The 25890-nt window shown below is 48.4% G+C and overlaps 1 protein-coding gene across 1 annotated transcript in view; it reads left to right on the top strand.

Moving 5' to 3' along the window:
• TGM1 (transglutaminase 1) overlaps positions 1 to 25890 on the top strand; it is a 45904-nt gene that overhangs the window by 7662 nt on the left and 12352 nt on the right. The window contains exons 2-6 of the mRNA XM_054995001.1: positions 6410 to 6631; positions 7785 to 7976; positions 18826 to 19077; positions 21376 to 21494; positions 23998 to 24105. Of these exons, the coding sequence (XP_054850976.1) occupies positions 6415 to 6631; positions 7785 to 7976; positions 18826 to 19077; positions 21376 to 21494; positions 23998 to 24105 (888 nt within the window). The 5' untranslated portion in view covers positions 6410 to 6414. The remainder of the gene's footprint in view (positions 1 to 6409; positions 6632 to 7784; positions 7977 to 18825; positions 19078 to 21375; positions 21495 to 23997; positions 24106 to 25890) is intronic.

Genomic DNA, 25890 nt, shown 5'->3' with positions numbered 1-25890 from the left:
GGGAGACCTCCAATGAAGACCAGGGTTGCAGAGGCAGGCAGCGGAAAACCACCTGTTAGTTCCCTGCCACGAAAACCCCATAGGGTTGCTATAAGGCAGCTATGACTTGAAGGCACAATTTCATTTCCCTGTTCAAAAGAGCCCTACATCAAGTGAACTTGGCTTGTCGTAGAATGTCTGCTTGGCTGATGGACCCAAAGTCAGTCCAGCATCTCTACTTAAAAGCATCAGACGATGCAAAAGACCTCGGCCGGAGACCCAGGACAGCCACGGCCAGGCAATGTTGGCTCCAGGCTTTTTTTCAGCTGGAACGTGGTGGAATGGAGTTCCGGCACCACTTGAAAATGGTCACATGGCCGGTGGCCCCGCCCCCTGATCTCCAGACAGAGAGGAGTTTAGAGGACAATCTAAACTCCCCTCTGTCTGGTGATCAGAAGGCGGGGCTACTGGCCATGTGACCATTTTCGCCGAGGGTGATTTAAACTTTAAAAAACTCCCCCTTTGTTCCAGCTGACCCAAAGTGATGTCATTGTGCGGTCCTGAGTTCCCCCACTGAGTTCCACCACCTCTTTTCCCAGGAAAAAAGCCCCGGGCAGCATCATGTGTTCAATGCAGCCTTTGGAGAGTTTTTGGCCCACATAAGACAGACATGCTTGAAAGAGGGAAATTATTCTGCTGAAGCATTTTCTCCCCTTATCTTTTTGGTTTGGTTTTTTTTTTTTAAGGATGTGGTTTTAGAAAAAGAACAGCATTAAAATGCCGTTGAAAAAAGTCGATTCACATGACAAGACCCTGTTGTGCATTTTAATCTCATCGTGCATGTGGGAGGTGGTCACATGTGAGCATCATGTATACGCCGTGGTCACAGGCTAGCACCCAGTTCATGGCTTCTACAAATAGCACTGCCAGGGGAGTGGATTACCCTGGGAAAAGGCCACGAGGAGGAAAGGTTAACCCACACACCCCTCGCCTAGAGCTAGAAAAAGTTTTATGATTAAAGATCTCCAGTATCATGTTTGGCCCAGAGAGACACTAGGCCAGAGTAGCCTGTTGGGAAGTAATGCCACTTTTGAGTACTCTCCCACGTAATCAACTCAATGCAATTGTTTTTTAATCCCTAGTGGTTTAGGGAGGAAGGCTTTATCCCAGTCCACTCCCTGCAGGGCCAGCTATCTAGTTCCAAGGGTACATTCAACATAGGGTTGCCGAGTTTGGCTTGGGAAATTCCTGGAGATTTAGAGGGGGTGGAGCCTGGAGAGGGCGGGGCTTGAGGAAGTAGGGGCATCCTCTAAAGCTGCCCTTTTTCCAGGGGAGCTGACCTCTGCTGTCTGGAGATCAGTTGAAATTAGAGTTGCCAGCCTCCAGGTGGTGCCTGGAGATCTCCTGGAATGACAAGTGATCTCCAGGCCACAGAGATCAGTTCAATATGTTTCTACTGCTGTTTCTACTGGTGTAGCTTGCCCTGCTCTGTTTCCCATGTCACATTTAATACCTATGCTTTGTTCAAACAACAGCCATTTCAAATTTTTGCAATTCTGTTATTTTGCTTATTACGTGTATCATTCTGTTGATTGCATTGATGTATACTACGTAATCACCCCGAGTCTTTGAGAGAAAGGTGGTCTGCAACGCAATGCAATGCAAAAGTCTGTTTATTGGCTGGGAAATACAGGCTTTTGCTTTGATCCTGGAAGAAATTGAACAGCCTCTTCCTTAGAGACTGAGAACTGGGCCCTGCAATGCAGTGACTGAATGTCGCAAGGAAGCATTCAGTTATCAAGCAGCGTTGTGATTTAGTGGCTCAGGTGTTGCTTTAACTCAGACAAAGAGGTTTTAATCTCCATGTGGTTGTTGAAAGGCATGCCCTTTCCCAAGTGGCCCTGCCCAAGATCAGTCTTAGGTTTGTTCAAAAGCCAAAAGGGACCAAGGCAGCAGAGAACCCCCAAACACCACCTGAGCCCTCCACCAGGTCACCATTTGAACTCGGGCTTCCTAAATATTCCAAAATAGCAAACAGTAGCACCTTTAAGACTAACCAACTTTCTTGTAACATAAGCTTTCGTGAACCACAGCTCTCTTCGTCAGATGCATCTGAGCTGTGGTGTTCGAAAGCTGACGATGCATCTGAGGTTTTTGAAAGCTGACGATGCATCTGACGAAGAGAGCTGTGGTTCTCGAAAGCTTATGCTCCAAGAAAGTTGGTTCGTCTTAAAGGTGCTACTGGAGCCTACTATTTTGCAACTACAGATGGCTAACTCCTCTGGATCTAAATACTCCAGGGATTAATTTATCTGAATAGGCTGCAAGGCCAGTTTTGAACGTGTCAAAGTACATTTGTCCCATCCTGTCCCTTCCCTCACTGCAACTCCCTCCCTTCCGTTGGTATGTGCTGCCTTCAGTCCCGCTTTTCCCCTGGTTTTCCCCAGCCTCTGTCAGCATCTCGACCACCGTCATCCAGGGCAAAGAGCAGAGATTTGGTGTGCTTGGAGATCCCCTCGTTCCTCAACCCTTGCACCTCTTCCTAGCAAAACTCACACGGTGTTCTTCCTCACTCCCTGGGCTAGGAATCTTCAGCCCCAGGAAGGGGATAAGAGGAGGCCTGAGCCCCTCGAGGGGATTAGGCAGTTCAAGCTTTAAAGCAAAATAGCTGGCAGCGTCAGCCTTGGATTTATCTGGCCTGGAAAGGAAAAGAGAGAGGGCTGGGGACCAGCCAAGGATTCTTGCGCTATGTGGTGAGAAGGCTTTCAGTCAGACAGGGGTGGCTGTATGCCAGAAAACCCGGCTTCTTTGACAGGATATTTGCACTTTAGGGAGAATAAGAAGCCAGGATGGTCTAGTGGTTAGAGTGCTGGGCTAGATCTGGGGGGACCAGCGTTCAGACCCCCACTCTGCCACCTCAGGCCAGTCACGCTCTCTCACAGGACAAACTGGGGACGTGGGAGCCATGTAAACTGGCCAGAGCTCCTTAGAGGAAGGGTGGGATGAGAATGTGACAAACTGATAGATAGAGCCAGGGTTCCTGGGTTTGCTTTTAGCAGCCAGATCAGACTTCCAGAAACGCTTTACAGCTGTGGGGCAAAACAAGGTCATCTGGTGAATATGGGAAATCTTTGAGATGGGGATTATTCCAAGCCTGTAGCTAATGGGGGCAGCACCCCCCCCCCAAAAATACCATTCCCTACCTCTGAATTCCCAGCATTTGTTTTAATAAAAAAGAAAGTGTCTAGCCTTTTTCATTATGGAGAGAGGAGGAGCAAGGGGCAAGCACTATTTGTCCTGATTTCCAGGGGAGGAACAACTAAAAGACAGCGGGACTGATGCAGTTAACCCCTTCCTGGTCTAATTCATTCTTTACTGCTCTGCCACATCACCTTTTCTCCCTGGGTCCTTTGTGCTTCTTGTTTGTTTTTCTCCTCTTTGTCCATAGCAATAAGTAGGCAGAACACTCTAGGGATATTTATACTAATCCGAGTTTGCCTTGTCTGTTCGGAGGGGGGCGTGTTTCAGCAGTCCTTGGGGCCTTGGGGAGGAGGAGCTTAAAAACTAATACTCAGCCTGGCATCTGGTGGGAATCACTAACTGTAAACCACCTAGCTGTAATTGCCTTTGCAAAGGAGTGCATGCCTCTGAGCATGTGCAGAATTCTTTTCACTCACCAATGAATAACCACTGTCAAGCTTCTCTACTTCACTCCTTTCCCCCTCAAAAAAAACCTGGAATGTGGCCTAAAAGACTTAATAATGCCCAGGCAAATGTGAACTCCAGAACCTTTCACAACAGAAAAAGAAGTACTTTCCGGCAGAACTCCTGAGCAGGCAAAATATCCAGGCTGTCCAAAATATCCAGGCTAAGCCCACTGTCTCTCCCTGTAGAACAAGATCTTTGAGAGAATCTAAATACATCTGTGCCCAGAATAATAAATTTTCTGAATAATGAAACTGCAAACAACACACACATGCAAAGTGCTTGTACTTTTCCAACGCTATACAATAATTACATATGTACCAGATATTAGAGAATAATTCCTAGACTGGAAGAAGGGATTTGGAGGTGCAATTTGGAAAACTCCCCTTTTATCAAGAGTCCAGTAGCACCTTTAAGATTAACCAACTTTATTGTAGCATAAGCTTTCGAGAACCACAGCTCTCTTCGTCAGATGCATGGCCATCTGATAAAGAGAGCTGTGGTTCTCGCTACAATAAAGTTGGTTAGTCTTAAAGGTGCTACTGGACTCTTGACTATTTTACTACTACAGACTAACACAGCTAACTCATTTTTATCAATTAAGGCACTGATTCATTGCAATCTCCCCCACCCTCAGCTTCCCTGAAGCAGTTTTGAACCCTGCCCCAAAGTCTTATTGCCCTGTAACATCTCTTATGATCAGAATACGGATACAATAATTAAATCAATGAAGGACTATATGCAGGGGTCATTTCGTAGAAAAAGAGCTACAGGAACTCATAACTCATTAGCACAACTCATTAGCATATGCCACTCCCCTTGACATCTCCGAAAGTGTGTCATTAGCATAACTGATCTGCATATGCCCCACCCCCTGACATCACCTACCTTGGCTGTTTTGGACCCAATCCTGGACATTCAGGGCCCAAATTGGGCCCAAAATGACAAAAAGGGGCTGAAAATGGCCGAAAAGGGGCTCAAAATGGTCAGAAGTGGGACACTGCTGAGCGAGAGAGTGATCCACCACCTGTCAGAGGCCCAATCCTGGCCATTTTGAGACCAATCCTGGCTGTTTTAGGCCCGATTCTGGACATTTTGGGCCAAATCCAGGCCGAAACGGGCCCCAAATGGCCAAAAATCAGGTGGGCAGGGCCACCTGACATGTGACCTCTTTGGAGAACTACCGGAACTGCGTTCCGGCACGTTCCCCCTCGAAATGAGCCCTGACTATATGCAAATCCGTTTTTCCTTGATCGCTGATGACGTGCCAAACTGCAAATGTACAGTGTCTGCCAAGACTTCTACACAAACTTGCTTGTGACAACTACTAAGCACGGAAATTGGAGGTAGGGGGCAGTAATTGGCACTAAAAGCCAAACTGCATTTTACAGTTAGTTTATTTCCATGCCATTTTTACTTTTTAGCCTGGTAAGGAGGCCGTTTTTCAAAGCCACATCTTTAAGACTTTGTATCTTTGATACAACTATTTAGTCTGACATCCCTGGCTCTGCTCCATTACATCATTAGGTCTTATCTAGTGAGTCTCAGAATTTAAGGGGACTTAACACACACGTTCTGTATAGTCATGCTCCATCACTATAAAATATCTGGCTGCATCCCTTTAAATACGAAGGCTTCCCAAAAGCCATATTCACTGGGCAAGCCTCAACTGGAGAAGTAAAACTGGAAATCCGGATTCCTGAGCAAGAGGGGAGTAGGTAATTTACAGGAAACAGGCTCAGAAATTAGAATCTCAGTGCCTGTGGGTTTAAAATATTGCCCCCTATGCCTGGTTATGAATATGGGAGGGTGGCAATGGGTTCTTGCAAAGGTTGGGGGCCTGGGGCAGAGCAGGCTTTGGATTAAAGCTTGGTTGCTGGAAAGGAAGCAAACTGGAGATTTGCAAAGAGTCCAGTAGTACCTTTAAGACTAACCAATTTTATTATAGCATAAGCTTTCGAGAACCGCAGCTCTCTTCGTCAGATGCCCAAGCTTATGCTACAAAAAAGTTAGTCTTAAAGGTGCTACTGGACTCTTTACTATTTTGCAACTACAGACTAACAAGTCTAACTCCTCTGGAAATTTGAGATTGCCTCCCTTCTTTCTGGCAGAGTTCCTGTGACTTTAATTAGGACCTGGAAGGCAGAAATTCAACCAGTAATGACTTAATAAAGATGCGCTGGTGGGGGCGGGGAGGATTCTCTTATTGAATTCTTGTCTCTTACACCAGTGTTATATACTTTAGTAGTTTAAAGTTTGGATGCTGTAGTCCAGGATCATCAGAAAGGCAGTGTGGTTTTGTGGTCCCAAGCATAGAACGTTAAGAGTGTGGCTTTTGAGGTCTGGAAGGAGAATAATTAGGTCCCAAAACAAGGCGTGCATGGGGTTTTGCAGTTGTGACAGCTGTTCCATAGACTAGATCCTGTCTCCTTCCACCCCGCCCCCCCTTCCCCAGAGCAACCAGACAGCAATGGAGATATGCCCTAAATGGAGAACAGCTGTCCCATGAACTGTGCCATCCACTCTCCTCACCGATCTGGCCGTTTGGTTCTCCCAAATGCCCAGCATCTGGTTCTTTCTGTTGTCAGTCTCCATTGAAATGCAGCCGCCTCTGGGGTATAGGCAGCAAAATGGCTGAATATACATACACATTGAATTTTGCCCTGCACCCCACTACATCCTCCAGTGCCCAGCTGTGACATTGCACTCATGTTCTCCTCCTCAGAAACGATGCCAGTGCCAGACCCGAGAGGTGATGCGGGCCGATGGGCCAACGCCAGTGCCCGTGTGCGACTGCCCAGCCAGCCAGAGCCTCCGGCCCGGAGGAAGAAACGGAATTGGTTTTATAAATGTTGTCGGTGCTGCTCGGGCCAGGCGGATGATGGCGACTGGGGACCTGCGCCAGGGGAGGTGCCCGGAGCTCGGAGGACAGATCCTGTCATCCGCGGTAAGTGAGCAACAAGGAGGGTATCAGGCGCCTGGTGAGAAGGCCAAAGCAAAGGTAGAGGGAAACGTGGTTGGACCTTTGCAGAGCAAGCCAGGTTAAACGCGCAAGGACCCTGCTGCTCCTTCTATACTGCGATGCAGCTTTGCATTGCGTACTCGAGAGTTTTTGAATCTAACCTTTTAAATGTTTTGATGTTGAAACTATTTCACAAGGCACTTTTAAAAGGCCACTAATATTTATCAATTAACACCATCAGGGCTTTTTTTCTGGGAAAAGAGGTGGCGGAACTCAGTGGGTTGCCAGCACAGGGGGCAACTCTTGGCGGGAGGTGGTGCCCCTGGTACCACATGTGTGCACGCAAAGTGCACGCATGCTCCCAGGGCCAATGACGTCACTTTGGGGCAGCTGGAACAAGGGGGGAGTTTTTAAAAGTTTAAGTCACCCTAGGCAAAAATGGTCACATGGCAGGTGGCCCCACCCCCTGATCTTCAGACAGAGAGGAGTTTAGAGCGGTGCACTGGAGCAGCGCAAAGGGCAATCTAAACTCCCCTCTGTCTGGAGCTCAGGAGGTGGGGTCACCAGCCATGTGACCATTTTCAAGAGGTTCTGGAACTCCATTCCACCGCGTTCCAGCTGAAAAAAAGCCCTGAACATGATCCTCTTAGAGATTAACTCGCTACATTCAGTATTTTATATTTTATGCCCTCCCCCCAAAAACAGTTGAAATCCAGCAGCCTTCTCCATTAAGGCCCTTTTCACACTACTTACTTGCTTCCAAAACATCGCAAGATGTAGCGCAAAAAACACAGAAGATAGCGTCTTCTCGTGAGAGTTTTGCATGACATCACGCTAAACTTGCGCGACATCACGCAAAACTCTTGCGAGAAGACACTATCTTCCGCATTTTTTTGCGCTACATCTCACGATGTTTCAGAAGCAAGTAAGTAGTGTGAAAAGGGCCAAAGACAGTTGTAAAATACAAAAGAAAACTCAGTCCTAATTTGACTGAGCTGCCTCTTATCCAACTGGCTGTCAGCCCTCCCCCTTCTTCTGTGACCCTTTCCACAAAGGGAGGCAGCCACAAGCTCCCCCAGGGGAATGTCTGGGCAGAGAGTGAAATGGCCTATGCAGTGACTGTCTTCCTTCTTTGCAGAGGGCATGTTGGTTGTCAGTGGCATCGACATGATGAGCAGCCGGTCCGGAAGCAACCGGTGTGAGCACCACACAGACGAATACGAATACGATCACCTCATTGTCCGCCGTGGGCAGCCTTTCAAGATAAAACTTCAGTTCCATCAGGAGTATGACCCAGAAGAGCACCGTGTTTGCCTCGAGTTCCTCATTGGTGAGTGCGCCTGAGTCAAAATGTGCAGATTCTGGGAAAGCCCAGCGTGTGTGTGATGTTAACCCTCTGAATTTACCACAAGGCCACTGCTCACTTGTCACACCCACTCTCTGCCATTTTAGAACACCCCTTTGCCTCTGGAATTTCTTGTTTAACATAGTGATCGAGTGGAGTGCAAGTGGAGCGCAAGTGAACGGGGAGGAATACACGTGAGTCTGTTCACTTGCCATTCAAGTGTAATTCGTCACGTCTAGCTTGGCCCTAAAACCTTCCTTATGGCAACACTGAGTATAGCAGCAATTCCCACCAGTTAAAAGGAAAAGCCAGGCAATGCACTTCAAGCTACCCGAGCAATGTTCAGTTAACTCTACGGTATGTGTTAGAGGAGGAGAACAACCCTGTGGTGTGCTGCTTATCTCAATACTGATGGCTGTGGTCAGAGATACAAATAAGCCGTGAAGTGGCTTTATTGGTTACAGAATATCTCTGGTGCAAGATGTAGCTGTTGTTGTTATTAACAAAACATATATTATTATTTTCTTTATGCATAATGGATAGCTCCTTTCCAGGGTAGATATGAGCCCGAACTCACTAGGGGATTTGGAATTTGTTTTCAGTGCTGAGGCTAGGCCACTTGTAGTAACAACAGAGTGCTTTGGAGTATGCAAAGAGTGCCCTTCCAACCTCTGAAAAGCCAAACCAATCCCCATACATCTAAGAGGAGTTTTGATTCCCACTCCCCTTGCATTTTCAAAGTCTTAGCACTCCTGGGTTGCCACCCTCCAGGTGGTGGCTGGAAATCTTCTGGAATTACAACTGATCTCCAGGCCACAGAGATCAGTTCACCTGGAGAAAACGGTGCTTTGTAGGGTGGACTCGGTGGAATTATACCATGCTGAGGTTCTTTCCTTCCCCAAACTCTGTCTTCTATAGGCTTCAGCCCACCCCCTGCCCCAAGTCTCCAAGAATTTCCCAACTTACCAGGTTGTTCCCAATGAAGGCCACCATTTCCCCCCTGTCAGCGCTCCTGAGTTTGCACAGCCAAAACACAGGCAGGCATTCCTCAGGGGAGACGTCTTTCTGCATCTCTGTCCAGGGAAATGCCTAGCCTGTTGTCACTGCACCTGTCACACAGCCTTTTTAGGCAAGGGAGCCAGGTGTGGAAAACTGGGTGGTGTCTCTGCCCTTGAATTGCACGTCCTGTTGGATGGCGCTGCTAAGGCAAGTGTTACTCAGAGAGAACATTTACTTTCCGGTGGAACTGGTCTATGCCTGTGAGTCTTTCTTATCAGCCTCCCTCCTTTCAAGCGGGAACGGAATTCAGAACTTTGCAAACCCCAAGAAGCGTTGCCAGCTTTGTTCAGGGGCCGCCTTTGGAAATGGTTCGCCTGGCCAAGAATTCCAACTGGACCTCTCCTGTAATTAAGCCTGGGGTTGGTCACCCACCCCTTTTCTGCTCCTCCTGGCCTTAGGCCATGATCCCACCCTCTGATTAGCTCTCAGGGGTGAGCTGGCTCTCTAATTTCTTCATCTGCTGACCGGGATGTGGTCTGTCTGTGGCGGGAGGCCAAAGCCACCTCCTTCCGAGATGGCCACCCAGCATCTTCCCTTAGGAATGCTGATGTGGCATTTTGGAAGCCGGGGACAGAAAGCAAAGCAACAATTTCCCACCCTGGAGAGGGGGACTCTTTAGAGAAGGGACTTGCATTGCACAAGCGCAGGCCTCTCTGTGCCGGTAGTGGTGTTATCCCTACATTTGTGAGGCTGCATTCACACAAACCTAGTGGAGGCCGAGGAACAGAGGAAGCAGCTAGATCTCCTTCCTTCCATTGTGCCTGGATCTCTTGACCCATGCACAAAGAGCATTTTGCCGTTGCTTGTGTTTTAAACTTTTGGATGCCCACTGCTTTAAGACAGCACAGGAAAAGGTTAGGACAACTTTTCTCACAATGAACATGTCCCTCTAAAAGGTGCCACAAGGCTCTTTGTTGTTAGCATTGTCTGTCGCTCTGGATTTTGTCTGTTGCAAGAGAGTGAGATCTTTTAGAGTCTCTCTACACAAGATATCTTACGCTGGGGCACTCAAGTGACTTACATTCTGTGGGGTCTTATATTCAAGTGTACTCTGTTCCCCCAGCAGTGCATGTGTATCCACAATGGGAGAATTTGATCCTACGCGTTTAAGATGTCTTGTGTACAGAGACTCTTGGTATTGAGGGAGGACGCATTTTTCTGAATCGCATTGACGATTAGCCTCTCGGTTGTCCAAGATATACCTTGCATCTGACAAAACAAGCTTTGACTCATGAAAGTTTATGTCCTGGAAAAATTGGTTTGGTCACTAAGGTACTACCGCACTCAAATTTTACTCTGCTTCTAGGTGGTTACCTACCTAGATTTGCCAGGCCCAAGATGGGGTATTCTTGGAGATTTGGAGGTGAAATCTAGTAAAGGTGAGGATTAGGGAGAAGTGGGACCTCCACAGGTTATAATGCCGTATAATCCATCTCCAAAGCCGCCATTTTCTCCAGAGGACCTGATCTCTGTAGTCCAGATCTCCAGGCCCCACCTGGAGGTTGGTAACCCTATGAGGCCACCTGGAGTTTTCACTATAGCTAAGAAAACGGAGTTTCCATTTACAGGCCAGGTCAGGGTGCCTGTTGGGCCAGTGTTCATCAGAGCTCCTGAGCAGATGCAGAGAGCATTTCTTTCACCACTATGCCTTTCCAGAGACATCCCGCCCAGGGCTACCAAGAATGGGGGTGACTAGAAAGGCAGAATCCTAGGCCACCCTGGGATAGTTTATGGAGTCAGGCAAATCATGGGATTTGCTTTTCTATTATATGTCTGGTTTGGGCTGGGGAGCAGACGGGGGAGTCTGTCGTGACTCTTGGCAGACCTGTCACCACACGCCCATAATTAGGGAGGGTTTGCAGACAACAATGCCCCTTCCAGGCAGATCTCAGCCCCACCAGTATCTTTTCCTAGAAATTAATTACTGGGCAGGCCACCTCTACTTGAATAATTGATCACATTAGTCTGAAGTCTTGGCTTCAAAGGGAAACCAGGGACAAAGCGTGGCCTCGCTTTGGTTCTCAGCGTTCCAAAAATATCTGGCCAGCTACCAACGAAAGAACAACTCAAGGATAGACGATGGGCCTTTGTTCCCCTCCAGCAAGGGGCATCTTGGGTCCTTGTGACTTGGATTTTTTTTAATGAACAGGGGAGCACGCTGCCCTTTTCTCCAGATGAATCCCTTTTGAAATTGAGCAATCGGCCGTGTAATTGTGTCTCTATTCTGGTTTCCACCCAGATGTGCAATCAGTAAAAAAGATTCACCCATAATCATAGGAGGGAAACTCATTAGAGGACCGGGTGGGAGGCTTCAGGGGTGCTCAAGGGAAGTGAATCGCTCTTCCTTGACTTTGTGCATCTGCCCCAGGTTTTCATGTTAATTGCCAAGCTAGAGATGCCTGGGCAAAAACCTTCATTCTTTGCCAATAACCACAGCTTGAACGGCATGATTGCTGGCTAATGTTTGCAGATTATTCATTTAAAATATTGTATATACCACTTTTGTACCATACCCTCAGTCATAGTGCATATATGCTCCTCGCCTCCAAATACCCATAACCACCCCCAACCAGCAGCCAGAAGTGGGGGCTGAGATCCATCACCTTTCTTTTTAGACATATACTCCAGTGGTGAACTTTCCAGGCTTACCAGATCAAATCCCTCTATTGTTATAGCTATACCTCTGCTTACTTCCTTCTTTCTGGCAGGTGTCTTGAGCACGACAGGCAGACATTCAACAGGGGAAGCCATTTCCCCTCTCCCTGCTGGGGAGAATGTTATTTGCTGGATCCCCTGCCTGTTTTCCCAGCTGTTAGATCCTGCCAGAAACAAGGTGACACACACCCCAAGGCGGGGCAGGGAGGTGGCAGGAGAGGACGCCGATGATGCAGCAACGAAATCCAATGCCAGCTAGAACATGCGGTGTAGGAGGGAGCAGAAAGGAGTTGCGAAGAAGACGTGGGTGCCACACCCCACTGGAGAACAGGTTTTGTGCCTTCCTTTCGTGCCTTAACCTGCCGCTCAAGGCAGCTGGGGTGGGAAAGAATCCTGAGCCCCAATTTCCCTTCTGAGGACACTCAGTCGTCTCCTTGCCGGTTGGTGGGTGTGTATCTCCATCCTTAGACAGTTCTCCCTAACTTCAGGGTTCTTTGACAAAAAGAGCTGAAGCAGCACCATCGGGTGCCAGGTGCTGTACATAATTTAAAACGTTTTGCTGCCCCCATTTTGCCCCCCAGCACAGCGCCTTCCCAATTGTCTGTCTGTCTGTCTTCTCTCTATAGCAGCAGTTCTTAACTTTTAATTGTCTGCTCCACACCACCACCGAGCATATAACATTATCATCAGAAATGTAACTGAAACGTAAAACCAGAGTCCGGACGAGACAACTCTATTTGTTTAGATGTAGTTATGATATATATGTGTATGTTATACAGATCTCAGGCAACTTGTGGAGAAACCCTTGAGCCTGGTAGTCTTAGGTGGGTAGCCATGTTGATCTGCAGTAGAACAGCAGGATTTCAATCCAGTGGCACAGTAAAACCATAGAATCATACGGTTGGAAGGGTCCTCCAGGATCATCTAGTCCAACCCCCTGCACAATGCAGGAAATTCACAAATATCTCCCCCACCCCACACACCCAGTGAACCCCTGCTCCATGACCAGAAGATGGCAAAACAGAATTCCTGGACAAACTGGCCGGGGGGGAAATTGCTTCTTGACCCCAAAGTGTGATCGGCAGTACCCTGGGAATGTAAGAAGGGGCCATGAGAACTGAGCACTGATGTAACCCTTCCTGCCCTGATCTGCCCATGTTTACAGAACTAGCATTGCTGTCCGATGGCCATCTAGCCTCTGCTTAAAAACCTCCAAAGAAGGAGGAGCCCACCACCTCCCAAGGAAGCCCGTTCCACTGAGGGACCGCTCTGTCAGGAAGTGCTTCCTAATGTTTAGCTTAAAACTCCAGAGACCGACAAGATTTCCAGAGTGCAAGCTTTCGAGGGTCAGAGCTCCCTTCTTCAGCTATCTTGAGCCTGATGTTAGGTTTGATTGGGAGGAAGAAATCTCAGATTTTATCCTCGAGATGGAACAATATAAAATCAACTCTCCTCGGCTGGCTGCCAGAAGCCACTGTGAGAAGGGTATGCCTAAAATCTCAAAGCCGTCCCATTGCCCCCTAAAATTCTGAACGCCCCTCAAGATGTGTCCGTCTCTTCCATTAAGGAGCACTGGTTACATTTGCTTCCTCTAAGGAGTTCCGCCATACACGTGTCACCCCAGTTCCATTTTAGCCTTACAAAAACCCTCTGAGGCAGGACAGAGTGTGACTGGACCAAGGCCACCCAATATGTTTCGGTATCTGAAGAAGTGAGCTGTGACTCACAAAAGCTCATACCCTACCACAAATTTTGTTAGTCTTATAGGTGCTACTGGACTCTTGCTCTTTTCTGCTAATACAGGCAGATTAACAGACAGGCTAACACGGCTACCCACCTTGATCTATCCCCAGTGTGTTTCATGACTGACCAGGGTAGGGGAGGCTTAAACCCAAGATTCCTCCCAGTCAACTAGGGCAATATGACCAGGCCCTGCAAACAAGGTGTCCCCTACATGAGCTCCTGTGGGTTCCCTTGCCCTGGGCCCCACCATAATTCTCATTTTGTTTAAACTTTTCTCGTAAAAGCAAAAAACCTAGCATATTTGAGTGCAAACAGACCCTGAATGTCAAGAAGTGGTTGTGGCAGAATACGACCTGTCACCATGTTGTACGGAGTTATGCGTGAAACAAATGCTAAGCCGAACTCAAGAGTGCTTGTTTACAGGGCTGGTGTGTGGACAGTCTGGAAGAGGGGAACTGTGTTCCCCCAGTTCCCTTTGCATGATGCAGCTAGGTTCAGACAGTTTCTCTCGTTCTGTTCTTTAGTTCGTCGCTTTGTAACTCAAGAAACTCAGCTTAAAGAGTTTCACTTGCAAATTGTTAACATCATATAACTTTAGGAACCTTAGGAATTTGTCTCTGGGGTAACCGCTATCTGCCTAGCTACGCTGGCCCCAGCAATGAGTGGGAAAAGCCCATTTGTTTCCCAGGCAAGAAGGAGCTAGATTTGAAAATTCTTGCATGTAGTCTGTATGTACAAAAACCGTCACATGTAGCTTTGTACATCTAGCTTTATACATATGCATGAGGTAGGGTTACCAACCTCCAGGTGTGTGTATATTATGTGCTGTCAAGTCACCTCCAACCTATGGCAACCCTATGAAGGCAAGACCTTCAGAACATCCTCTCATTAACAGACTTGCTCAGATCCTGCAAACTGGAGGACGTGGCTTCTTTTATTGAGTCAAGCCGTCTCGTCTTAGGTCTTCCCCTTTTCCTACTGCCTTCCACTTTTCCTAGCATTTCCAGAGATTCTTGTCTTCCCATGATGTGACCAAAGTACGAGAGCCTCAGTTTTGTCATTTTAGCTTCTAGGGAGAATTCAGGCCTGATTTGATCTAGAACCCACTTATTGGTCTTTTTGGCCATCCATGGTATCCGCAAAACTCTCCTCCAGCACCACATTTCAAACGAATCAATTTTCTTCCCGTCAGCTTTCTTCACTGTCCAGCTTTCACATCCATACATAGCAATGGGGGGAATACCATAGTTTGGATTATCTTGATCTTGGTCCCCAGAGAGACATCTTTATCTTTAAGGATCTTCTCTAGCTCCCTCACAGCTGCTCTTCCAAGTCTCGATCTCCTTCTGATTTCTTCATCGCAGTCTCCCTGTCGGTTGACGATCGAGCCAAGGAATAGAAAACCTTGAGCCATTTCAGTCTCCTCATTTTCAGCTTTAAAACTGTGCAATTCCCCAGAAGTCATTACTTTACCTCCAGGTGGGGGCTGGAATTACAACTCATTTCAGGACGACAGAGACCCGTTCCTGTAGGGGCAAAGGACCTCTTTGGAGGGCAGGCTTTACGGTTTGGCATCCCTGGTGAACTCCCTCCCCTTCCCAACCTCAGGTCTCCCCAGGCACTGCCCCCAAATCTCCAGGAACTTCCCAAGCCAGATTTGACAAACCTGGCATGGGATAGCAACAGTTACCCCAGTGTCCCAGTCCCATAACCTCCTTGGGCAGCCCTGCTCCTTGGCCCGAGCTGTGGATGCTGATTCTTTGACCTGCTTCCACTCCTAAACCTTAACAGCAGTGTAATCCCTGTTTCTTATCTCCATGCCATGAAAAGTTTTATCCGCTGATTTCCATGGATCATGACAAACGAAGGCATGGGAGTAGGGGACGGCGCTCAGCAGCGATGTAATGGAATAGAGGCCATCTCCCAAGGTTTCCTCCAGGGGAACTCCAGTAGTCTGGTGATCTAGGTTACCCTTCTGGCGAGAGATGGGGGGCCCAGTGCTTACCTTCTTCTTGCTCTCGGCATGTTCCTCACGTGTGTGCTTTGCGTGCGGTCCTGCACTGGTGCAATGAACTCACTCCTGGGAAGTGACGTCATTGCACAAGGCAGGGGAGCGTGCACGCTTTGCAGTGGGCTGATCTATCCGGAGGTGGAAGCAGGGGATCTCTTGCCCCCACCGGGGGAATGGGATCCCTAGCTGTAATTCTTGGGGATCTCCAGGCCCAAGTTCTTGTTGTTGTTATTATTTATTGTCTGCCTTTCTCATTGAGATCCAAGGCGGATTACACAGAGCAAGTGAAAGTTGGCAGTCCTAGGAATAAGCCAGGCCTGCTGGTTTGTCCTACTCACTGGGGCGACGTGGTTGCATTGTTGGTATGACCTTCTCTCTCATGTTTAAAATATCTGGGTGGAATGATGTGGGCCAGTCCTGTGAAAACAGGAGCCCGCTAGAGTCCCCACCTTCTCCACAGCAGGGCTTCGCTCCACACACCCCTGCCTCCTCCTGTCCTCTCCAGCGATCTGGGTGAAACCCAGCCGCCTCCACTGCTTCAGGCCTCACTTCAAAGGCCTGCAGGTTCTCGAAGAAGCAACATCAACAAACATGAGGCTGGTTGAACGAGAGAATCCGCCCGGCTCTCAGCCTCTCTGGAATGTTTGTGCCGGTCTCGAGGGGGTGCAGATTGGGAGTGAGCCTGTGACAGAAAGCAGGAGAGCAGTCTGTGTTTTTTGACATCTACCCTTCTGCTGCCCTTGACATGTCATGTTTAAGCGTTTTGGGGGAATGCCTCTGCACATAGGCAGATGGCAGTCCAACAAGATTTTCAGGGTGTGAGCTTTTGAGAGTCAGAGCTCCGTTCTCAGACATGGGCTGTACCAGTTAAAAAGTAAAAAGCACACAAGTAAATAATTTGGCTTTGTTCTGAATTGAATCTGGTTTTATTATGCGACCTGTTTTATACTGTGATGTAATCTGCTCTGAGTCTGCTCTGCAGGGAGAGCAGAACATGAATATAATAAATATATAAATAAATAAATAGCCCTGGTAAAGTAGCCGCCCCCCCCACACACACACACACACTGGACCCTGAATCCTGGTGAGCCCTAGTATTCGTTGAACCCTGGCTTCTCACCTAAATATTTTGTTGTGTTTGCATCTCTCTAACAGAAGTTTCAGTGCCCTCCCTCACAGGGTTGTTGTGAGGAACAAGGTCATAAGGCCTGAAAAACACTTTGCTCATGTACAGCAATAGGAATGATTAGTAGCTGCAGGGCTTTTTTTCAGCAGGAACGTGGTGGAACGGAGTTCCGGAACCTCTTGGAAATGGTCACATGGCCGGTGACCCCGCCCCCTGATCTCCAGACAGAGGGGAGTTTAAATTGCCCTCCGTGCCATGCAATGTGGAGGGCAATCTAAACTCCCCTCTGTCTGGAGATCAGGGGAGGAGCCACCAACCATGTGACCATTTTCTCCGAGGGCAACCCACTGAGTTCCACCACCTCTTTTCCCAGAAAAAAAGCCCTGAGTAGCTGTCATGTGAATTGCTAATTGGTGGTGTTAATATGGGGAAGGGGTTGTTTTCTAACTTTGTTCTGCATCATTTTGTCCCTGGATGTTCCTTATCTAGGGGATTCTGTTCCTTACTTTAAATTGCATGGGTATGGCACCCACCTACTCTAGGGTTGCCAGCTCCAAGTTGGGAAATTCCTGGAGACCTGGTGGGGGAGGGGTGAAACCTGGAGAAAGTGGGGTTTGAGGTGGGAAAGGACCTTGGCATGGCATAATTCCATAGAGCCCCCCCCCAAAGTAGCCATTTTCTCCAGGTGAACTGATCTCTGTGTCCCGGAGACCAGTTGTAATTCCGGGAGATCTCCAGCCACTTCCTGGAGGCTGGCAACCCTAACCTACCCTCTCCCAACCACCACAGCCTGATGCAGAAATAAGCAGCGTGGCGGTCACCAGAAGAGCAACCCTCCCTGAGGGTTGACCTTAGCTCTGCTTTAAGGAACCCTTCGGTTAATAGGGCGCATCTACACAATGGCAGTGATATGAGCACAGTTTCCAAGTATGTGCTCCATCCTTGACAGAAAGAGCAGTCGCCAGAAGGTGCAGGATGGAGACGGCCTGAGGGTGGAGTGGCAGGAAGGGACCTGTGTGAACGGAACGGGGCCTTTTGTAGGACGCTCAAATTCCCTGTTGCGCCCTGTGCAAATCAGTTGCTAGTTATGCAAACTGTTAATTGCTGGCTTGTGTTTATGCCTGACAATGACCTCATAAAAATCAGGACACATCTTTCACTCTGGCGTTTTGCTCCTGATGGGACTTTGTCCACGCTGCCTTCTCAAAGCTGAGCTGGGAGAAGGGCGCAATCAAAGTGGTGGCCTCCCTCATCGGCTAGAACCACGGAAGGAGGGAACAGGCTCCAAATAGCATTTTGCCACATATTTCTGGGTCCTCGTGGGCTGGAGAGTCTTCAAAAAAGAGAAGCTTGGAATCAGAGCCTGCTAATGAACTAGACAAGCGCTAGATGGCCTGCTGAGAATCCAGGCAAAATGCAGACTGCTGGGGCATTACTGGGCACGATGGCTAGATCGAACGTCGCCAAGTGGATTTGCAAGGTGTCAGGCTAACAGGTGGAAATCCCTGGCGCTGAGAATCTGTGGGATGGCCTCCTGGTAGGATCAGAGGGATGCATGCCAAGCCCAAGGGTGAGGCACATTCCACAGGCCAGGTGAGCGGAACCTGAGGTTGAATTCTGAGAAGTAGAAGGGATAAATACGGAGGACAAGCAGGGCTTTTTTTCAGCTGGAACGTGGTGGAACGGAGTTCCCGAACCTCTTGAAAATGGTCACATGGCTGGTGGCCACGCCCCCTGATCTCCAGGCAGAGGGGAGTTTAGATTGCCCTCCGCACAGCTCAGCAGCGCGGAGGGCAATCTAAACTCCCCTCTGTCTGGAGATCAGGGGGTGGGGCCACCAGCCGTATGACCATTTTCTTCGAGGGCAACCCACTGAGTTCCACCACCTCTTTTCCCAGAAAAAAAGCCCTGAGGACAAGAGTCAGATGCTAAGAAAGACTAATCTGGCTGAGTGTAGCAAGACATCCTAGCTTATTGGTGGGCATGCCACCTGCAAAAGAATGTTTGGCAGGTTGACCTGAACTGGAAGGGCTTTTATAGGGTTCCCATATAATCAGAAGGTCATGTTTGCATCCAGTTGGAATCGCAGAAAAGAATTCTAATTTGGGGGAAGCAAATACCAGACGGGACTTGTGTATGTCCATAGATGGACACAGAGAGTGGGAGAAACGGCTTATCTCTCAGCAATGCGGTTGCTTCTTGCCTCAGGTTCTCCCCTAATTTCTCCATCTCTCTGACAGGGCCCACGCCACAGACTTCCAAGGGGACGCACATTCTGGTCCCGGTGGGCAGCCGACTATCGGAGAAGGGTTGGGCAGCTGAGTTGGTTGATTTGGACTCAAACACCATGACCCTTCGGGTAACCAGTTCGCCCAAAGCTGTGATTGGCAAATACCAATTCAGCGTCAAGACACGAAGCAAAGCGGGCGAGTACCAGGCGCCCTTCGACCCCCGCTATGAGACTTACATTCTCTTCAACCCCTGGTGTCACGGTAAGATTTGGAATGGAGAAACGAACATTGCTGGGGAGGGCAGAATGGATATGGCTGCCGGGGACGGTCTTCTTAAGTTGACTGGTTAAAGGAACACTTGACAGCTTTTTGACTAATGGGAAAACATGCCATTAAGATCCGTCAAGACAATCTGTACGAGCTTTATCTTCTTATTGTAAAAATCTTGTAATTTGTACCAGTTTATGCTATTACGCCATTAAAAGTCTGATTTGGATTTGGGTTTTGGGAAAATGTGCCTCCGACTAAAAGGATTTAAATTGTGGAAGGCAAGCACCATCTTAGATGCATTGACCCTCCTAATTCACCTCTAAAGGAATAACTTTTCTCATACGGTGCACGTGCTATCTTCTAAAAACAGAGGGATAAGGGTGTTTTGTTTTATGGAATGTCTTGTATTTCTTTGTATTAAACGATACGGTCAAAGTGATGCATTCTAAAACCCCACCCAAATCAACAGGAAATATTTTATCGTGTGCTGAACTCTTCTACTGAGAATAATGATGCTTTACTTTGCTGGATCATGCCTGAAAGACTTTTTAAAAAATGAGCAGTTGGCAGCCTCTAGAAAGAGAACAACCAGAGAGCATTTCTCCAACCTCAGCCCTGTTTAGTATCCCACAGGACTTTCACAAGCCTGAGATTATATGCATCATTATTGTGACCTTATATCAGAGCTGTGGTTAGCCACTAGACTTTTCACTTTCTCGTAACATCTCCAATGGGCTGCTCTCTCGGAGTGGTGTTGGTGGCCAAGAGCCATCTGGATCAAGCGGCTCATGTGGTTCTGGGCAAGCTGACACCTGTAGACGTTGTTGCCACAGCACAAGTCTAGGTTGAATGGACTCTGCTGCCCTGCCCTGCCTGTGCTAGCAATGCAGGCGCCGCTTGGTTCAGCTCACTCTGGGGTTGCTGTAACACCCCAGTCCACCCCTGAAGTTAGCCGGGAAAAACCTCCGGAAAAAATATTGTTCCAAATTGGCCAGAATGGCCAGGGTTGTGACTCCCACAGCAAAGCTGCCAATCACCCCTGGAGGGATGGAAGCCTGTAGCTGCTCCTGTTCGTATTCTCCTGTGTGTGGCGGGGGTGATATTTTCCCAACTCTGTACTTCCTGGAAGGGGACTAGCAGGGCAGGGTTGGATGTTCCAGATGCCAAGACACCCTCCCGGTATCTTATCTCTTTCCCACACCCCCATCCCTGTTTTCTCTCTGACCTCAGAGGGATAGGAAAAGGCAGGAGCTAGGGCGGGGAAGTGGAATGTGTTATCTCCCACCAAATATGTTGGACAAGGACCCAAAGTAAACAGCCCCCCTGGCGGAGCACTGCCTTGCAGAGCCCTGAAAAAAGGCAAACAAAGTCTGGAGAGGGCTGCGAGAAAAAGAACAAACGTGCTGTGTACATTGTCCCCAGGAATGTCAAGGGCTCTTTGGGAGGGGAACCGTTTGGAAAGGTGGAGGCAGAAACAGAAAGGAATGTTGTGGCACCTTGAAGAGTTTGTGTGCCAAAGCTTTTGTGGGCTTAAAACCACTTTGTCAGAAGCACGAAGGATTATCCTCTTCTGGGTGTATGGAAAATCGAGGGAAATGTCATCCTGGGAGCAGAATGTCCACACAACACCCAAGGTCCAGCCTATGACATTTCTAAACAAAGTTTCAGTAGCAAAAATTAGCATTTACAACATAACTCGTGACAGTCCAGTCTCCCTAGGTGTGCTTTACGGCGTTAACACCGATTGTAAGGGGAGAGAACCTTGATCCAGCCTGAGTCCTACATGGAAAGTAATTTCATGCTTAAGTCTATCTTCAAGGTTCATTTGTGGAACAGGCACTTTTTCTGGATCAGCAGCAAACTGAAAATTTCTCCCACTGGCTTCGGAATATTGTCATTTTTATGGAAGATTTAAACCAGACACACCCAGGCTCGAACCAGTGTTGAGCCATGAAACTTGAGCCAACCCCCCCTCTCTCTCTGTCTCAACAAACCTACCCTGCAAGATTATTGTGAATGTTAAGGGGACACACAACACTATCATATACTGCCCCCTGAGCTCCTCCAAGGAAAAGCATCAATGTTAAAACCAAAAATATTAGATGTAATCAGCAAGGGAAGCAGCACCTGCCAAATGCCTGCATTTTAGCTGGCAATTGAAAGCACTGAGCTCTCTTATCATCTCCCTCTCCTCTCTGTCCCTGGTTGTAAATGTGCTTTCCTTTGGAAGCTGGAGAATATTCAGGTCCTCCAGAAACTGAACCTCTCTGTTCTTTCTATGTTGCTCAGATGATCCCGTTTACGTGCCGCAAACCAGTACGCTTGAGGAGTACATCTTGAATGAAACGGGGCGCATCTACTATGGGACGGAATCACAGATTGGGGAGCGGACGTGGAACTATGGGCAGGTAGGTCCTTCTCAGCCCTTGAGCAGAGCTAGATTAAGGTGCGTGTGTGGCAATCGGGGTGGGGAGGAATGCGAAGGCTCGGGACAGCATTACCCAAGATATGAGTCTTCCCACCCTTGCAGAGAAAGAGAGAGAGAAAGAGAAACCAGCATTCCAGTAAGCCAAGTCTCCCGCATAACCCCATTTGCAAAGGTATCCATCCAGGCCCTCGAATTTAATTTAATTTCTTGCATTTCTAGCTCACCCTCCCTGCAAGTAGGCTCAGGGCAGGTAACATTAATAATATTACAATGACATAAAATGCAATATAAAATTAATAATACAATACAAGATATAAAATTAAGACCAAATGCAAGCGACGACATGTGAGGTTAATTCAGGAATTCACTTGGGTGGAGTGGGCAGGTTGCAGAAGTCTTAGCTAAATGGCGAACCAGGGCCACAGCAGAGAGGCCGACCAAGCAGCCCACCCAAATCTCAACCACTACCATAGGCCTGGCGGAACGTCTCCGTTTTACAGGCTCAGCGGAGCTGTAACAAGTCCCGCAGGGTCCTAGTCTCAACAGAGAGGTTCCACCAGGCTGGTGCTAGGGCCGAAAAGGCCCTGGCCCTGGTCGAGGGTAGGGGAGTGTCTTTGGGGCCATGGACCACCAGATGTTGGTCAGCCAAACGACGGGCCCCTCTGGGGAACATATGGTGAGAGGCGGTCCCGTAAGTATGTAGGTCCCAGTCCATTTAGGGCTTTGAATGTCATAGTCAAAACTTGACCTGGAATTCAATCGGTAGCCAGTGCAGCTGGCACAGGGCAGGTTGTATGTGTGTCCGAACCGGCATCCCAGCGAGGATGTGTGCTGCTGCATTCTGGACCAGCTGTAACTTCTGGATCAGTCTCAGGGGCAGCCCTGTGTAGAGTGAGTTACAGTAGTCTAGTCTGGAGATAACTGTCGCTTGGATCGCTGTAGCCAGGTCACTGCTCGAGAGAGAGAGGGAACAGGCTGCCTGATCTGCCGAAGGTAGAAAAATGCAGATCTGGCAACTGCCGGGACCTGGGCCTCCATTGACAAGGAAGCATCCAGGACCACGCCCAGGCTCCTCACCACCAGCACAGGTGCCAGTGATGCCCCATCCAGGGCTGGGAGCCGTATTCCCAGTCCTGTCAACCCACAGCTCAGATACAGGGCCCCTGTTTTCATAGGGTTCAACTTCGGTCGTCAGAAAGGCAGGATGACACGTTCCTCCCTCTTCTGAGCCATTTGTACCTTACTCTGTGGGCCTCCCTGGCTTCTTGGAAAGCAGCAGCAAGCAGAAGTCATGGAGCTACGCCACAGTGCCTTGGTGCGCTCTGTGTGGTTGTTTCAGTATCTGCCATTTGGCGGCGCTGTCGTTGAGAATTGTCCCTGCAGTTAAAAGAAAAGCGCCCTTGGAGGGCAGCCTGACTGTGCATTTCTGCTGGAGCTCAGGGCAATCTTGGGGCTTCGTGACAGCCCGCTGCCCACATACTGGTTAAGCCCAAGTCAGCTTAGCCTCAGAGAATGCCTGATGCCTGCATGAGGGGCAGGTCTGCCTACGGTTGCCAAGTCCTCTGGAGGTCAGCCCGGGCGTTTCCCAGTTCCCTCCATTCCCCTGGCAGGAGATTGGGAGCCCTCGAGGAGGAAGTGACATCATCACGGGGGGCAAAGGGCAGCTGGGAGCGTTCTCATGCTCACCAAGGGACGGATTGGACCCTGTGGGGAATGATCCAGTCCGAAACAGACCTGTTGTGGGCACAGGAGCGCGTCACATGCAATCACCCGGGGGGGGGGGGACACCACCCAGGGGAGTGCCCAGGGGAGTGTGCCCTCCCACCAGCCAAGTCAATGGGCATGGAGGAGGGAGGGGAACCCCCGCCTCGGGCGAGGAAATGGCAACCCAAGGTGTGCCTATTGATAAGAGAGTGACCTGCAGGGCCGTATTATTCATAAGGCTGACTAGGCCGAAGCCTAGGGGCCCCGCAGGGACGAGAGGCCCATCAATTTTTTTGCTGAGGCCCACCCCCACATAAATTCCAATTAATTGATTCTCTTATATAACCTCTATTAACAAGATAATTAGCTGCTTCCTTGCTGAAGTGAAACAAATTGTCTCATATTAAAACAATGATCCATAAATTATATATATATTTTAATAAATAATAAAAAATGTATTCCCTTCAAAATATTACAGCATTGAACAATTATACCCCCAAATTGTGCTTTCCTGAAGAGTTCTACTTGCACAATAAAAATACTTTAAAAATTGGGAATACAATTCTTCAGGAGACCCTCAAAATGGATACAGGGCTATGTACTGGGGTCTAGTACCTGCCATATCAGGGTCAGGCTGTCAGCTGTAGTGGGGTGAAAGATCGAAGTGCCGGAGGGGGCCCAAAATACCTGAAAGCCTAGGGGCCCGGCCATGGATTAATACGGCCCTGGTGACCTGGAGAGCTCCCCCAACCATGATCTCCTTTCTTTTCTCCCCACAGTTTGACCAGGGCGTGCTGGATGCCTGCCTCTATATGTTGGACCGACGAGGGATGCCTCATGCGAGTCGCGGAGACCCGATCATGGTCTCCCGTGTTGTTTCTGCCATGGTGAGACGTCAACTGGAGGACAGCCCCCCCGGCCCTCCCTCAAAGTTACTCTCATCTGCAAAACCTTCTTCTTTTCTGTCTACACATTTGTAGATCACCCTTCCTTAGAGAAGTCAGGGCAAGATACAGCCGGGTTATCCCTCTTTGCTCTCACAACATCCCTGTGTGGTAGGACTGGCTAGGTAGCCAGTAGTTGGCATAAGGACGTTCAGCGGGATTCAAACTCAAGTCTCTCTTAGACCCAATCTGAGCCTTGGTCTTTGCAATCAATGTGGACCATGCTTCTGGGATATCGCTGAAGGACAGCAAAATGTCACATATTAATATAGTAAAGAGTCCAGTAGCATAAGCTTTCGAGAACCACAGCTCTCTTCATCAGATTGATGAAGAGATCTGTGGTTCTCGAAAGCTTATGCTACAATAAAGTTGGTTAGTCTTAAAGGTGCTACTGGACTCTTTACTATTTTGCAACTAAAGACTAACACAGCTAACTCCTCTGGATCTATGAACATATTAATATGATATTTTATATATTGTTGAAGGCTTTCACGGCTGGAGAACATTAGTTGTTGTAGATTTTCCGGGCCATGGTCTTGGCATTGTAGTTCCTGACGTTTCGCCAGCAGCTGTGACTGGCATCTTCAGAGGTGTAGCACCAAAAGACAGAGATCTCTCAGTGTCAATGTGAGAAGAGTTCTTGACACGTTGACACTGAGAGATCTCTGTCTTTCGGTGCTACACCTCTGAAGATGCCAGTCACAGCTGCTGGTGAAACGTCAGGAACTACAATGCCAAGACCACGGCTATACAGCCTGGAAAATCTACGACGACGAATGATATTTTATCTTTATTTTCCAGTAGGAGTGGAGGCTGCTCTCTGGCTTTTCTTCCTCAGGCTCCAAAATCCTTACGGTCTTCCACTGCTACTGTGGCCTGCCTCTTCCTCTTTTCTTTTTCTCAGGGGTTCAGGTTTTTTTCCTTTACCCTTCGTATTTGTTTTGTGAACTAAACAGTGGGAACCATTCACAAGTTCAGTGGACGCACACCAGCTACTGGGAAGCATAGTCAGCAGACTCACGCATACAGAGAGCTGTAGCTTTCTGCCTGAATCGCAGCACCCTTAGACAGAACACTCTGCACATGTTCAGAGATGCATGCTTGTATATATTGCCCTGGTGGACCACTTCCTCAAAGCAAGTGCTGACTTCAGACACTTCCCATTTACATAAGCAGGTTAATTTTTGACGAGTCTGCTGAGATTAATGTACTTTATTTATACCATGCCTTTCTCCCTAACGAGGTCAAAAAGTAGCTTACATCGGTCTCCTCTCCTTCATTTTTATCCTCACAACAACAACCCTACGAGGTAGGTTAGGCTGAGAGAATGCAACTGGCTCAAGATCACCCAGCAAGTTTCCATGGCAGACTGGTGATTCGAACCTGGGTCTCCCAGATCCTAGTCTGGCACTCTAACCACTACACCACAGTGATTATGCACAAGGAATGACAAACATAGTTGACAAGCCTGATCCTCTGCATATTTTCTCAGAAATAGGTTCAGCAGAAGTCCACGGGACTTTGTCCCAAGTAAGTTACAGCCTTGTTCATTATGTTAATGCAGATGTAAGATCTGATAGATGCAAATTTTAATATGCATCTGCCCTTGTAAGACCGGCTCCACCAGCCAGGTTGTTGCATATTTGCAAGATCATGTGGCAGGGTGTTCCACAGGTTAACCGGAAATTATGTAGGTCTCATCGCAGTTTGCTTTTCAACCAGTTGCCC

The sequence above is a fragment of the Eublepharis macularius genome, chromosome 12, assembly GCF_028583425.1.
Source record: "Eublepharis macularius isolate TG4126 chromosome 12, MPM_Emac_v1.0, whole genome shotgun sequence".
NCBI lineage: Eukaryota > Metazoa > Chordata > Lepidosauria > Squamata > Eublepharidae > Eublepharis > Eublepharis macularius.
The sequence above is the reverse complement of the archived record's forward strand: the minus strand, read 5'-3'. Positions and strand labels throughout refer to the sequence as shown.